The sequence below is a fragment of the Galeopterus variegatus genome, unplaced genomic scaffold (genome assembly GCF_000696425.1).
Source record: "Galeopterus variegatus unplaced genomic scaffold, G_variegatus-3.0.2 Scaffold2087, whole genome shotgun sequence".
NCBI classification, from domain to species: Eukaryota; Metazoa; Chordata; class Mammalia; order Dermoptera; family Cynocephalidae; genus Galeopterus; species Galeopterus variegatus.
Window position 1 is genome coordinate 228615 of NW_007728198.1, and position 16713 is coordinate 245327.

General features: G+C 33.3%; 1 protein-coding gene across 1 annotated transcript in view; it reads right to left on the reverse strand.

Moving 5' to 3' along the window:
- Positions 1–13607, reverse strand: part of GPR98 (G protein-coupled receptor 98) — a gene marked incomplete at its 3' end in the record, with an annotated part of 235145 nt that extends 221538 nt beyond the window's left edge. Inside the window, exons 1-8 of the mRNA XM_008580425.1 lie at positions 13425–13607; positions 11416–11565; positions 10084–10179; positions 7847–7951; positions 5733–5846; positions 3901–4466; positions 3281–3551; positions 2570–2899 (exon numbers count right to left, since the gene is read on the reverse strand). Of these exons, the coding sequence (XP_008578647.1) occupies positions 2570–2899; positions 3281–3551; positions 3901–4466; positions 5733–5846; positions 7847–7951; positions 10084–10179; positions 11416–11565; positions 13425–13607 (1815 nt within the window). The remainder of the gene's footprint in view (positions 1–2569; positions 2900–3280; positions 3552–3900; positions 4467–5732; positions 5847–7846; positions 7952–10083; positions 10180–11415; positions 11566–13424) is intronic.
- Between the last annotated feature and the right edge of the window lie 3106 nt (positions 13608–16713).

Below are 16713 nucleotides of genomic sequence, written 5' to 3' on the forward strand. Positions count from 1 at the left end.
TGGCCTGTGGCTCACTCGGGAGAGTGTGGTGCTGACAACACCAAGGCCATGGCTTCGGATCCCTATATAAGGGTGGCTGGTTAGCTCAATGGGTGAGTGCGGGGCTGACAACCCCAAGTCAAGGGTTAAGATCCCCTTACCGGTCATGTTTAAAAAAAAAAAAAAAAAATTCTGAAATGCCACTCAACAAGTTATATCCCAGAGACTTGAAAACTGCCAAGTTTGGGAAATGCTACAATAAGTGTGAACTGGCAAACTTAGTATGCATTTCCACATTAACAGAATTGACTTTAAAAAGCAAACAAGTTTATGACATGTTTTTGGATAAAGCCAAACAAAAGTGTTTTCTTAATTTCTAAATATATCTCTAAGTATGTTCTGGTGGCACCATTCTAGTTGTGTTAACTTCCTGCTCAACAGGGTACAGGTCATGGGCTTGGCTGTTTTCTGTTATTCATTTCACAGATCCAGATCCCCTGCCATCTGGCCAGTCAGCCATCTCACAAGACCATTCCACTAGCCACAGGAGGAAACAGACACAATTGTGAATAAAGCTGTCTTCTGCATACCCATCATTCCAAGAAAAATTCAAGGGTCCTCCAGAGACAGGTTATCCTCATGACAGAAGCACACATCATATCAAAATTTCCCCACTTGGAGGAGACACAACAACAAAATAATAATAATAATAATAATAATAATAATAATAATAATAATAATAATAATAATAATAATAATAATAATAATAATAATAATAATAATAATAATAATAATAATAATAATAATAATAATAATAATAATAATAATAATAATAATAATAATAATAATAATAATAATAATAATAATAATAATAATGAAAATCAGAATTTCCTGCCACTAGTGATAAAGACATTGGAGAAGATGGCAAAGGCCTCCTTCTGGGTAGGCATATTACAAAAAAGCATCCCCTGCATACCGACAAATCCTAATCCCCATAACTGGTCAACCACAAGCCCATTGGCCAAGAGTGAGTCCTCATGAAATGCACAAACAGCACAAGCACAAGCGGTGGCTCCGCTAAAGAAAGGCAAGTCTTCAGAATGAAAAAGCTCATACCACCAAGTGCTAACAAGGTGGGGCACAGTCCTGTGAAACTCAGAGCACCTGAGAAGGAGAAGCTGTAAAAAGCTTCCAGAGATAAAGAATAGGTTGCCTAAAATATAAATCATTTCCTACCCTTCGAATTTCTCATCAGCAACTGTGGAAGCTAAAAGACAATACCTTCCAAGTACTGAAGAGACCTTATTTTATCTAGAGATCTCTACCAAGTTAAACTTGGTAGAGAGTATATATGAGTATATAAAATTTGAGTATATAAAATTTCACATTTTCAGCTGCTAAAGATTCAAAAACTTTGCCTTGCATGTACCCTTTCTGCATGAGTATTTGAGGATAGATATACACTACAACAAAACTAAAACATAATACAAGAACAGAAAGGCAAGAGATCAAAAAAATTCAGTTTAGTAAAAACTGTCCCAGACGAAACAAGTGTAGAAAGCAGTTAGTACAGATTAACTCAACATTCAATGTGTACGGTGAGACAGCTGGAAGATGTCAGTAAAGTGAAGGTGGCATATAGAAAGAAGACAATTAGAAACTCCAGAGAAAGCAATAATAAATCATGAAACGAAGTCTAGGCAAAAATATGAACAAATTCAGATGTGGCATGATTCAAAGAAATTAATGGAATACGACATTTCATTTGATATATACTTCAGTTGGCAAAATTTATGGTGACAGATTTTAACTCTTTTTTTAAATGATCCATTCATACTGCCTGATTCTGTATTAAATTTATTTACATAATCAAAATTTGATAAGCATCCTTCATTGCTTCATAATTTTCTAAATCAACCAATACCAAAAGCATGGCAAATGTAAGAATAGTGCCTATAAGTAACGGCAGATATTTTAAACTTTGACCATAAAAATGTTTTGGTTAACAGAAGTTAAATAAAACAGATAAGATGGAATTCTGATTTCTTATTAAATAGTTAAAAGTCCAGAGATTCTATAAACAGTTAATAGACAAAGAAATAGATTTTTGAGAATATCATTTAAAAGTATCTACAAATTTTCTTCACATTGTCTTTTTATTTCTCAAATGCTTTCCCTCAATATCCATTATAAAAAGCATATTTATCTACAAACCCCATTCCTGTGTCACATTTTCCCAAATCAACTCAAAAGAATGGTGAATCTCTCTCTCCTTCTCTCCTCAATAGTTTGTAAGTTACTCCATGATTCATCCATTAGTCTGATTTGCATTTCAGGTCCAGTATACTTTTAATATCACCTGATTAAAATACTAACTTCAGTAGAACCCTTGTATTATTTATGGTTATATACCTTAGGAGCAGACATAGTCTCTTTTTGTACTCCCTGAATAACTTTTAGTAACAAATAGTAGAATTCAAAATATAAATGAGGGCAAAGTAACAAGGGCAAGATAAGTTAGTGAACTCTCACACAGGTAAGTACACATACAGTTTAACCAAAATTGAGATTATTTTAATCATTAAAGTACCTGTACTAGGAAGTGGGCCCCATTTTGAAGGAATGCATCATTTCTTATTGGTAATTTTGTAGTGAGTTGGGTTTTAGATTCGAGAAAAATGACGCTATTTTTCCTTGATATATTTAAGATGCCATCTTTTGCTCGTAAGGGGTCCACAGCTCCAGTGGGAATATAAAGTGCAGAATAAAGCATCCTCACATCTCCTTTAGTTCCTCCTAGTCTTGTAAAACTCAAGGATAAATATCGTTCACCTGGGCTGCTTTCAATCTTCTGGTTTTCCATGGGAAAAAATGACATTACACCATAAACATCATCACTATCCTGAATGTAGAACAAAAGCTGCAGATAAAGGAATAAAATATTAAAGTGCAGAATTCTCACCTCTGAGATTACCAAACTCTGTATTTTCTCGGCTATTCTGATTTTCAATATTTATTTATACATCATGTCTAGAAATAAACACTTCTTATACATTGTAAAGTAAAGATGAGCCAAAAAATAGATTTGAAAACTTTCCTAAATCATAGTTTGTAAAATGTGTTAAAGAGTAAAATATTTATTCAGAAGGCACAATGTTGAGCTAGAGAAACAACCATCATTTCCAAAGCAAGTATTCTTCCTGTCACATCAAACTAAACATAAATTTTGTTTTTCTGATGAAATTCTTTGCCTCTCCTACAGCACAAATATTCACATGTGTAAAGCATACAAGAGATCTACCTCCGCAGGTTCGCTCACTTCTGCACCTCCTCGTATGGTATGAGGCAGAAGTTGAAGTAGATAAGCTTCTGCCTCTTCTGGAAGATCATCATTAACAACAGTGAGAGGAACTGATGCCAACATCTGCCCTTGAGCAAAATGGAGAACTCCAGAACTTGGTCTGATGTCTGCTGTCACAGGTGAGGGATCACTGCTGTTCCGTGTCAACACCCAGTTCACAGAAACATTCCCATGGGTGCCACCGTTTCTAACCACTGTAATTTCTTCAAATCTAAAGTATTTTTAAAAGAAATACATAGTCACATAATACAATCTATTTCCCTAGACAGGCTTTTCCAATATCAAGTTGGCCACCAGACACCACCGATAAAAGCAGAATCCATATCACAATGAATAATTGTTTTTAGTATAATGGAGTAGATATGTTGTTGTGTTGTAAGAAACTATCACAATATGTACTCATTGGCATAATTAAATCACACTCAAAATAAGAGTGAATCCGTGATAGAGAAAATGACAAATAATCTTAACAGCTCAGCATTGTGTCCAAAACCACAAAAATTAAATTTTGGAATAATATACTAAAATAATTATAGAAACAAGTTTAAAATAAATCATACCTTGATACTGTATCTTCATCAATTATAATTGTCCTTTCAAACAAGATACTGCTGAATGAGAGGACTCCATAAGGTTTGTCATTTGCCTTAATGGTGACTTGTACAACAGAAGGGCCTATTAGCACAGCATCTCCCTGTAAGGTATCCTTCAGTAACATAATATGAAATGATTCAGCAATCTCTGGTATGGTGTCATCAATTATTTGAAATTTCAGGTGATATTCATGAATAAAAGGTGGAAAAACAATAGTCGTATTTGGCTGAAGATCAATAAAGTCTAAGTTTTGGTGGGCATGTGTTGTTGAATTCCCAGTTATAACAGCATAAATGACTGAAACTTCATATTCATCACATCCAATCAGATTTCCATTGTTATCCTTTCCACGAACCACTGGAATTATGAGTATGTGGTCTTCCTCGGGAACCAAATAAACACTCTGAAGGAATCTCACAGGACTATCATTTTTCTTAATGATGATCTCAACTGAATTCCTTGAGGTGTTGATCTCAGCTCCTCCTTCTACACTTTTCAGTTGAATCAAAAATATTTCATCATTTTCTGGTACCTGTTAAAGGAATATAAACAGTGGTAAAACTTTAAAAACCAAAACACCTGCAAAGAAACCAAAGTGTAAGAAGTCACTATGTTTCAATACAATTACATAGAAATAAAAAATCTTAACTGCAGGGAGCAAATAGAGAGACTCCTTTAGTCTCCATTTACAAAAATATTTTCCAAAGGTAGATAATGTATTTTAGATAGAGAAGGAAAAGCTAATAAAGCAATGGTATGAACAGGTAATGAAGTATAGGTACAATGTCTTTCAACCTTGATCACTCTTTAGGTAGCTCTAAAGATTAAGTAGTCAAAATAGACATAAGTTTTTACCAGTTTAATTAGATTGATATAGTCAGAAGTAGCTATCTCAAAAAATAAAATGTTATTGGTTGATGATCTTTTAAACTTATAATTAAAATGTATAATTAATCATCCCCCAAATTATAGCCTTTCCAATGTTCTGGAATTTCAAAACAAAACGTTTTTGTTGGCTGCCAGACCAGATGAGCTAGGGTTATCAACGCTATTAAATATTTCATTTTTTTAAGATAAATACTCTTTCCTAATAATGTCTTCTAATGCATTTTTTTTCTTCTCTTGAGGTTTCTTTAAAATTAGGTTTCAAAATTTTTGTAGGATGGTAGAGGGAGGGTTATAAATTCTCAGCTATTCTTTTTTTTTTCTTTCTAGCAATGCTTAGATTATTTTACAAAAAGTCATGTTTTCTCTTGTTTAGCTCAAGGGACATCCGTGCACATATTGTTCAAATTCATTCTTTCCTTAGCAGTTACACTAGCTGTGCCATATACCTGAATCCTTGGTAGCTTTCAGTGTGAAATGTATGAATGTGAACATTTAAAATATCCAGACAAAAGAATATCAATTGCAGTGGAATTTTTCTTTGCCTTTATATAAAATGTTTATGTTAGGTAAGTAGTACTGTTCTTGTTCAAGACTGAAATCACTAACAAAAGTCAATCATGAGGGTGTACGAAATGCTTAAATTTTATATTACATGTGGTCGCCAGTTATATTCAGGTTCATCAGCTTTTATATGTAAAATTCAATGTGAATTAAGAAAGGTAAATATTAACAAGATTAAACAGACAGCTATTTATTGCTAAAGTATAATTGATCACAATATACTAACTTTACATGGGACCGTGTTCTAGAATAATTTCAAATACGGAGCACAATTTAATAATTGACATAAAGTTCTCTAACATGTCTGTTACAGAGTCCTTGCCCCATTTAAGTAATTAACATATCCCACCTCATCATCAAGTACTGTCAAGTTATAAATTACTGTGGCTCTGCCAGGGGGAAAGGTGATATTTCCTTTAACTGGACTCAAATCTTCTTCAGGGGGATTTGGGCCATCCTCTACCTACGAAGAAACACACAGTATAATCAATAAATACAAAGTATTTCACAAGATTGAGAAAGCATTATTATGATGTCAGCTTACAAAAATCTGAAGGTTACTTGAAGATATTTTGCAACAATTGTACTAACCTATATGTAAGTCTACCCTTCTAATTAATAATAAGAGCCTATAATGTAATTATAGATCTTGACTATAATTACATAAAACTATGTGGTTTCTAAAAAGCTATTTTTTGCAACCATTATATTAACCCCTCACCCCAAACAAACTCTATAAATATTTCTTCTTGGGAGGAAGGGTATTCAAGATTAGCATATTCCCTCAAGTAATGAAATCAAATCCCAGTTCTTCCATTGACTGTGTGAACTTAGGCAAGGTATTTAACAACTCTGTGTGCATTTTCCTCATCTTTATAACGAGCATAATAATTTCCACTTCACAGGCTGTATATGATGATACAATAAAGTCATTTATTCTAAAAATTATTTATTGAATACTGTGTGCCTGACCTCTTTCAGGTACTAAGGATATAGCAGTGAGCAGAGCAAATTCCCTTCCATATGGCCTTTACATTTAATAAAAGGGAACAAAGGATAAACAAATGTGTATGTGTCAGATGATGGTAAGTATTATGCAGAAAAAATTAAGATGAGCATGAGGCAGACAGAGTGCTGGGAGTTGCTATTTATATGCAGTGATAATCAGTGTAAAGCACTTACAACAGTATATGGCAATATGAAATGCTCCACAAATGTTACTCATAATTATTCAAACAAAACAAAAACCTACAGATCCAATAAAATATTTAACTTTAGGCATTCATAGATAAATTGAAAACATTATAACCTGGATGCTTAATCCTTTCTATTGCCAATTATTTCCTAGTTTTCCCATATTTGTTATCAGAAATATTTTTTAAAATTTATTACCTAAGTGCATATTCCTAAATACATAAAAACTTGCTCAAGACTTCCTGTGTAGAACTTGCAAGACTGTTGCATATTTAGTTGGTCTTTACTATGTTTTTCATGCATACTGCATTATGCTATTTCATGTTCTCGTGTAATTAACATAATCACCATCTGACACAGATACCCATGAACATAAACAAAACTCTTCTATGCTTCAACAGAATTATGTTACATAAACTCAGGTATCCACTTTATTGATTACAGTTAATAATTAAGATAGAAACCAGTATCAGAACTTCCTAATCATGTTCCGGATCTTATAAAACACAAAAACTATCTGAAAATTTAAATGTGTGTCTCATAGAAGAGCAATGTGGCAACACAATGGTGGGCACGTGGTCAGTAAGCAATAAAATAGAATGGTTACAGCTAGCACCTGAGAAAGGCACATCACCCATTGCCTGTCTTATTCATTGCACCTCTGTGATATCTATGGACCTCTAGGGCAGAGTGCAACTGTTGTTAACACCACCCATTAAGTGTACTGAAAAAAATGGGGGAAGACTACACACTAAATAATTTTATATCAGCCCAAGTAACCCATGGGTATTTTTAAAATTTATACCCTTGAAAAGTGTGTCATAGGGCCGAGCCCGTGGCGCACTCGGGAGGGTGCGGCGCTGGGAGTGCGGCAGCGCTCCCGCCACGGGTTTGGATCCTATATAGGGATGACCGGTGCGCTCACAGCGCTCACTGGCTGGCTGGTCTCAAAAAGGACAAAAAAAAAAAAAGAAAAGTGTTTCATAAAGTTCTATGAATTTTATAGAATTAACATTATTATTATTATTATTCTATTTTGTGATTTATTATCCCATACTTAAAATGTGTTATGTTTCACATAAGTATAGTATATGCAAGCAGCAAAAAAAAAATTTATTGAAATTTATTGGATAACAAAACAAAAGTATTTCTCTTTATTTTTATTAAGTGTCAAGTTGATTATACAAAATATTTTGATTTTTAAAATTGTAGGCATCTGGCATAAACTCTAAAAAGTATTAGCATTTAAATGTTCCAGAGTAAACTTACCTCAAAAGTCACAATGACCATTCCATAGGTTCCCTTTTCCCTGATGAGAATAAGAGGCACAGACTCATTTCTGTCCCTCAGCTCATTCACTGTGATCGAGGAAGACTATTGGGAAGAGCAAGGATAGACAATCAGATCTTGAGCAATCAGAAGTAGGTGGCAGTAAAAACTGTTACCTTAGAAATACTAAATCCACAGACAAATCAACCCACATTGTAATAGAAGAATGCAGTATTTCCTAGCATCAATTAACTACAGCTAATAAAAATGCTGAAATTTTAATGATGATACTGTAAAGGGGACATAAAACCAGTCAGGTATAAGATGTAGGTTTTTGTCCTGGTTCTACCATCAACAAGCTGTTTTGCTGAGTAATCTGAAAGGTCATCTAGTTGAAAGAGGACAAACTCAAATGCTCACACGGGACCTGGAGGTCACAGAAATGAGTTATGCCTCCAGACCAAGGTAGCAGCTCACTGGCGCCACTGCTCCCAACCACATCAGTCAGCCTGTCACTGAAAAGCAAATGACTGCTGATGACTTTCAGGACATGATCACTGCAGGAGAAGAAAGAGTGAGGACTCCAAATGTTGAACATAAGGTTTGGCTGAATGAAACTCAGGGCAGAAGAGGAGGGGGAAAGCAGCTAAACGTGCATCTGCTAGGTGGACTCTCAGGTGACACTAAGTCTCAGCAGGCCGGTCCATAAACAGGACTAGGAATGCCTGTCTCAAAGGGTTGTGATGAGGTTTGAACAAGATAATTCATATAAAGTGCCTCTCCCAGTACCTGATGCAAACTGAGGGCTCAATAAATGTTGGCTATTATTATTACCATCATCAATGTCATCTTCATTACCAATATCATCTTCATCAAGACTGGAAACCAAATCCAGCCTGTTGAGCACCTGCTGTGAGTGCAACAATTACTTAGTTTAATTTTAAGAACATGGGGCAGGTGCCCAATCAAAGGCTGCCAGAGGCTGCCTGACAGCACCAAGACCCTACATGTCAGGGACTTGGGACCAATGCCTAAAGGTAAAAAAAGACCAAAGCTTTAAACAAGTCAGTATGAGGTAGGGGGTGATAAGTTGGGAGTGAGTGCAAAGAGAAAGCAGTATTGATAGAAATTAAGCAGTTAAGGGAGACTGCTTCACAATAAATAATTTCCCAGCATTGAAATAGAAATAATTGATTGATTAAATTAGTGTTTATAAATGACAACATAATGGAGGTTACCAAATATTTACTAGATTGAGGGTAGACAAATACCCTTTTTAGTAAATATCTACTGCAACTATAAGGATGTTATTTATCTATAGACCACCTTGTCTCAAAGATAAGTTAAGATACTAATAAAATCACATACAATATTACCAAATGTAGTGTAGTGATCTAAATTGGAAAAGAAATAAAAAGCTGGTAAGTATAACATCATATCTCCTTAATGATAATTAGTAACATGATTCAAAAAGATTCCATATCAGGAAGGTTACTGTATTCTAAAACTAAGTGGCCAAATCCAATTGTATTGAAGATAAATTTTGTTTTATTTTAGAGCTGAAAACAATTTCTCTCAAGCACAGACCTGTCTTGTGTGTTTGTTTCTAAATATAAAACCCTCTGAACATAGGAGAAGCACAGGAATTTACTGTTAGGAGAGAGAAAATAAACTGCTGAGCAAAATGGAGGGGAATGAGATGGAGTTTTAACCTTCAGAAAATATTAATGGGAAAATCTCAGGATGGGGATTTTGACGAGCTGAAGAGCTCTTTTGAAGAGCTATGTCTGCTATTCACTTTTAAGCTTACTATAGACTTTTTTAGTATTTTTAAATATGCTTTCTCATCTACCAGTCATTCCAAATTTTCAGAAGAGTCTGGCATACAGAGAACGCTTCATTTAAGTGGCATTTGAGGAAATCAAGCAAAAGGCACTGGGTTACACATCTGAATTGGAGACCAGCCAAGGGAGGTAACAAATGAGTCGGCGGACTGATCATCATAAATAAATTAGGACAAGAGATGACCACAATCATATAAGCTTCCTCAATACACAAAAATCTTAAGTAGAACAAATTGGACAGCCTACAGAATGTGGAATAGAAATAGAGTTAGAACAAATTACACTTAAATATCAAAAAACAGGATGACACTAGGTAACATCATGAAAAATAATCAAAAAAATTCAATAAACTATTATCTAGCAACCACAAGAATCATCAAATTGCAACTATACCATATTAAATGAAATAATTCCAAATGCATTGTCATTTGATAATATTGTCACAGTAACAGTCCTTGGCCATCCAAGCTTCACATTTGCTGAAGGTTTCTAAAATAAAAGTCCAAAAATAAAATAATAAATTAAAAATTAGAAAAAATAATTTCAATAGAATTTCTGTCTTCAAGTAATTATTCAGAATATGAGAGTACTTCAAAAAATTCATTGCACAGTAAAACATATGCATTGAAATAACAAACTGTGCCCCACAAAAATAAATACAAATAAAATTGAAAAAAAACTAATAAATAAAAAGTTCATAGAAAAATGGAATTAAAATATAATACTAATCTTTCCATGAACTTTTTGAAGATCCCTTGTATAAATAAAAGTACAAATATACATTTAATGCACAGATTAAGAAAAGATTCACACTAGTCAACAAAAAAAGTCCCAAACAAGAATTTTTCAAAAAAGTTTTGAAAACCGTTAATATGTCTCTTAATAATATAAAAGTAGATTTATAAGTACTCGCTGGCTAGTAATACTATATTATAAAGTATATTATAATTACTACAGTGTCATTACTAATATAACAGAATTAAGTACACAGTATGAAATTCTACTCAAATGTGATTTTTTTCTTATGCTATAGAAGGTGCTGAAACGATAATTAGTTATTCTATAAATCATAAAGCCAAATTAAAGATAAAATAGTAAAGCAATTAGTCGTAAAAAAAATGGACAGAGTTTTTGGCAACATTTCCATTGATATTCAAGAGCAACATAAAGAAATATGAAAAAAGGGTAATTTACAAAAGTAAAAACATTTCAAAAAAAAGTAAAGGCATTTCAAGTATCATTTTCAAAAAAAAATTAATCATACTGACAATTATTCTAAAAAAATTCTCAATGCCTTTCAGAAAATTTAACTAGAATAGTGTTAGCAGTCATTGCCTCAACCTAACAGGTCAAGCCATAAAGCTCAATTAAATCTTAGGCTATCCAAGTATTTTCCCAAGGGTACTCTGACTTTATTCTTGGGCACAGGGACCTCACAGTTCCATGCCGGCTTTTTTGTATCCCTCTCCATTGAAATTAGAAGTCACGGTCATTCTTTGTGCATCTAGTAGTGGGGAAGGGATACAAGAGAAAAGGGCCAAAGACAAGGTTTTCTTGTAAACAAGATTGTCTGAGGAATAACCAGACTGTGGATAGCTGAAGAGGCTGTCAATTCTGACTTCTATGAAAACCACCACCAATCACCTGAATCGGCTTATCTCTAGAAAAATAGATTTTTAAGTGTTGCAAGATTTTTATGAGTTTAAGGGGGGTTGAAGGACTCACTTGTAATGTTAAGTGAAATATAAAAGTTTCATCAGGCTCTGGTAAGTCATCATCACATACTGCTATGTACACTGTTCTATTTGTTTTCCCAGCAGGTATAAAAGCTGCAGCATATGTGTCAAAAAAGTCGCCAGTGTCTTCTCCATACAGCTATCAAATGCAAAATATAACACAGTATTAGGACAAGTAAAACTGATGCTAATTGGAACAATCAAGAGAAAAAGCACAAATCAATTGGCACTGATGTTTACAGATAAGATGTACAAAAACATCCAACATAAATATTTTAAAATCATTTCTAGAAAAAAGCATTACAAAAATAAATGATTCTATACAAAAACATTTGTTTATGCTGTGGAAGGAAAAGAAATAATTATGGTAAAAAGTAATAATTATATACGAAAGTAATGATGTACATTTTTTTTCTCTGCCTCTTGATTGATCTGGAGTGAACTACAGCAATCCTAACAAGACAAAATGTAGCAAAAGTCTCAAAAGAAGAGATAAAAGTTGCCTGCCAAAAACCTTGTCAGGGAAATCAATTATTTTCCCTATCAATTTCAATGAAATGGCTCTTTCCAAAACTTTCAGCCTTAAGCTGTATTTATATTCTCCCACAACAACTCCAATAAAAGACTCAATTCTTTTGGCATTCCAAACTTCTTAGTCATTATAGGCTTTCCTTATCTTTCTAAGATCTTATTCTGTAAAACCACCATTGCTAGTAAGATTTTCGGGGGAGTAATAATTATGAAATTATAAAGGAGCAATTTCTTATGCAAATCCAAATGAGATTTGTTTCATCAAAGAGCTCAAATGAATAATTTAACTACTAGAAAAAAATATGATTTAGTACAAATAAAACATGATGGACATGTAAAGGGAAATTTTAGTCGATTTCTAGTTCTTATTTATAAATACAAATTAAGTTTTAAATACTTGAGATATTCAAGTAAGTCATCAAGGGTGTTCGAACAGTTGTACTCACTGTACTACAGAAAATGGCACAGTCTTTTACAATGTATTATCAAGAGCCAATAAAACAAACAGAAAAACACAGTATCCAACCTATGAAAATATTTACCAAGCCAAAATATGAAAAAATCGACATTTATGTCAACAGTTTCACCAGAGTAACATTCACAATAAAAAACAATTGAGGACAACAACATCAAGAAAAGTTGTGAAAATGACAGAGCAACCTGTAAAAATTCTTAGGAGACAATCAAAATTATATGAAAAAGATTACAATATATAATACCTGAAGTAAAAATAAATTCAATAAATATACATGTCATAAATTAAAGAAAAACTAAAAGCAACACCTGAAACTATAACATTGGGTTAGTTTCATAGGTGGTTTTTCTTTTTTTTCTGTTTTTACAATGTTTTATAATGTGATAATTTAACCTATTTCTTAAAAATGTATTTTTGCAAACAAAAATTTCAAGTACTTTCTGCCTCAAATATGGCAATATCTTTAGTGGTTATATGATGTTACTTACTGGTTAAAAATAGACACATACACATGCACACAGAATCCATTCAATTACTAAACTGTGTGCAAGGTAAATCAATAGTTTAACAAATTCTACCTAATTTCTACTTCAGTTAATATACTTAACTTCTCCCACAAAAAAATCTCTCCAACATAACTGTTTTTTTATTGCCATTTTTCTACTTTAAAATATTCCATATATTTTCTCTAGATAACTAAGTCTAAGCAGAGATAGCTACATTCCAAATTACACCCCCCAAAAGTTCTCATTTTAAAATAAATATATGAACACTTTAAAATAATCAGTCTATGTCTTTAAAATACTATTGACAAATGCACATGGCCACCTTACTCTATAAACTTGTAAGAAACATGAATAGTGTTATCTGCAAATCATAATGAAACTACTCAAAATTTCAAACAGAAAAAAAAAGAAAAGAAAATCCTTGCCATTGAAACTGAGAATTTTCATATCTATTTCAGTAAGAACAGAACAACAATTATATCTTACCGATACAATTGCAGTAACATTTGTTGGCTCTCCTATCCTTTCAATGACAAGACGAATAACTGTTGTGCTTGTTTCATTAACAACAAACTCTGTTTGTCCAGCAAACCTTATTTCTGTTTCTCCAAATACAAGAGGGATGAATAAAGCTGAAAGAAGATTTACTAATAAAGATGCAGAGGGCATCCCTATAGAAAAAAAGAAAAAAATGTATTCACAAAACATATCTAAAATATTTTCATTAGATTGTGCCACCTACAGATATAAACACAGGGTGAAGAGTTAGACATTAAACAACTAAGACATAAATACATCAAATACTAAGCCATCCAACTCAAATGTGTGATGCAAAATCACAGTCTCTTCTTATGGTTCTCTCTTTACTATTAGTAACTACTTTTCAAAATAAAGTAATTTTAAATTTTTTATCAAGATTAAATTTTTAGAAACAAAATGCCAAGATAATAGTTATAAGTTAAACTTATTTGTTAAAGGTAGTTTATTTAAAATTTAATTGACATCCACACTTTATTCTAAGAAAAACCTAAACACTGACATGGAAATTCAATTAAAGTACATTTTTCCCCAAATCAAACTGAAATACTAACCAAAACTAAAACAGCTGAAGCTAAAGCTTTAGTATTAAATTGATTTCTTGGTTGGTATCTACTTTATCCTTAAATTTGTCTTATTTGAGATTTTTAACTTAATTTTTAGTTATTGCAAGGAACTGCTAAGGCTTTCAAAAAAGAGATACATTTCCAGAACTTACAGTTTTTCCATTTTACTAGCTAAAATACTAATACCACTTTTTAGAAAATGCCCACGTTTCTTTAAAACAAGAAAATTTGGCCAAGTTCATATTTCTTTCTTTTCCATAACTTCTATTGTTTTCTTCTTACCATAATGTGTGTGTTTATGAGTCATCAACATGTTTCTACTTTCAGCACTGTGTGATTCATGTGCGTTCAAAAGCAAAACAGCATATTGGCCTCTTGAAAGCAGTGCTGTTTTGTAATGTAGATGTACCTCTAAAAATGTGAACAATTTATTTCACAGATCATTAAGATTCCAATGGATCTATGTGATCAGTCACACGAACATAACAAGTTCATGTGTTTTAACGGAGAGTTGCATTATGCACTCTATGAGCCAAAATGCTCCCTATTCATCTTTATCTTGGCCAAGCAGTAATAAAATTTTTATGTATGGGATATTTCCACACGGCTACACATGACTTTACACTTAGGAATCACCAAATACGTGAATCCTTGATATATTTTAGGGTTTAAATGCAATTTTCTCAGTCAAGTAGATTCAAACAATGTCATCTGGGATTGCTCAATGATGTTCCACATGCTTCTGATTGCAAAATCCATATACAGAAATGCAGAGTTCAGATGAAGTCCAGAAAAGGGATGCAAGTCAATAGGGATAGAGACTCTGGAGGGCTAGAACTTTTCTTGCACCTACCCCTTCCCTCCAAGCAAGCCTGCTGTGGGACTCAGGAACTTAGAAATAAAACAGTTCTCCTTCACCAGCTGCAAACTCTTCCCTAACTTCTAGTCCAGAAATACTCATGGGAAGAAAGGAAATGAAAAAGATAAGAGAAAGGGAATGAAAAAACGCAAAGAATGGGTAAGACAGGAAATTGGGAGCAGTTTTGATCTAAACCAAAGCCAACTGAAGATCTTTTGTGGAATTTTATAGCCAGAATGATTTAAAGAAATGAACCAGGGAGGATAAAGAGGATACAGAAAGCAGCAGTAAGAAGCTACCAACCTGGGCCTTGGATGCAAAAGCAAAAGTCCAACTTTGGTCTACTGTGACTTCAAAAGAAAAAGACCTTGAACAGATGTGATAGAACCCTGAGTTGAGTGAAGTCAGAAGACAGCTGAAGTTCAAAGTGAGAAAGAGTGAAAGTGAGATTACAGCATGAGAGGAGAGAATCATGAACAAATGGGAATAGTTCTAATAATCTGTCCTGCATAAAAGTCAACTCAGGCATTTGGTAAAATGCTCATTCTCACTTTCGGAAATTCTGATCCAGTGGGTCTAGTGTAGAGTCCAGGAATCTACATTTACAATCAGCCCTGTTGATCCTTGGGACACACTTTGAAAAACACTGTCCTAGAAAGCGAGGAATAGTGTGAGGAGTGTGTCCTAGAGTGGATATAAAACAGGCCACATTTGTAGCTTTAAGTTAACTACTGAATTTTTCAATGCTATATGTGTGAACTTACTACAGACTTCCTCGTATGTTTTTCCACATATTCTGACTTTGCATTTTAAGATTCCATGCATTCTAAAAGAAAATTGTAATGACCTGTAGAAAATAATCATAACACCAAATGCTAATAGTACTGTTTAGGTACCTTATAAACACTGATGCATTTAATCCTCACAACACTTCTATGAAGAAGGCGGGAATATCATTAACCTCATTTTATAGCTGAGGTAACTAAGGCACAGACAGGTTCGTTAATATATGCAGTGTTATTCAGCTAAGAGAGTGGCTATGCAGGGTTTGAATCCAGGAGCTCACGTTCAGACTCTCCACCCAATAACCACACCATACTGCCTCTTACCTTTTACTCCTACAAATCACACATCTCCATCTTGAATAATATAATAGATCATTTATGCTACATGTTTCCAAGCATTCAAATATTCTAAATGCATGCACAATAACCAAAACTGCCATAAAATTGCATAATTATGTCTCCTAAAAGTCTGCACCTTACTATTCTTATAAACATTACACTTATTTAAATGACACTAGAGTTCTCTTGACTAATTCAAATATTTAACAACATCTTTTAACGTTAAAACCAATGAGTTCAAATGCTGCATTCTTACAGTTTCCCAGGCAATTAGAGCTCCAAAATCTTGTATTTAAGTCAGTAAATTCATTTTAAATTGGCTCACATCAGTGAGTTTTGAGATTATGCAAAATGAACAACAAGCATGATTGGAAATGCCTCAAATTCTGTGAAATCATTGATAATTGCATCTCCTTTGCTTTCATCTTTTCACACTGTAAGAAAAGTTGTTGGGGCAAAGCTTGCATACAATAGAAATTAAAAGATGAAAAAAACTTTGAAAATGAAGTTCCCATTATAAGACAAGCATAATTAGACAAGTGCTGAGTAGTCTCTTTTTTAGAATAACTAGGTACACTTTCCTTTACCATATGAAAAATCCAGTCTTTGGATTCCCTGTATTCCTTATTAAACTCAGAAGACTACATATTAGTAATTGACACAACACATAAATATTAAATCTATTTCAG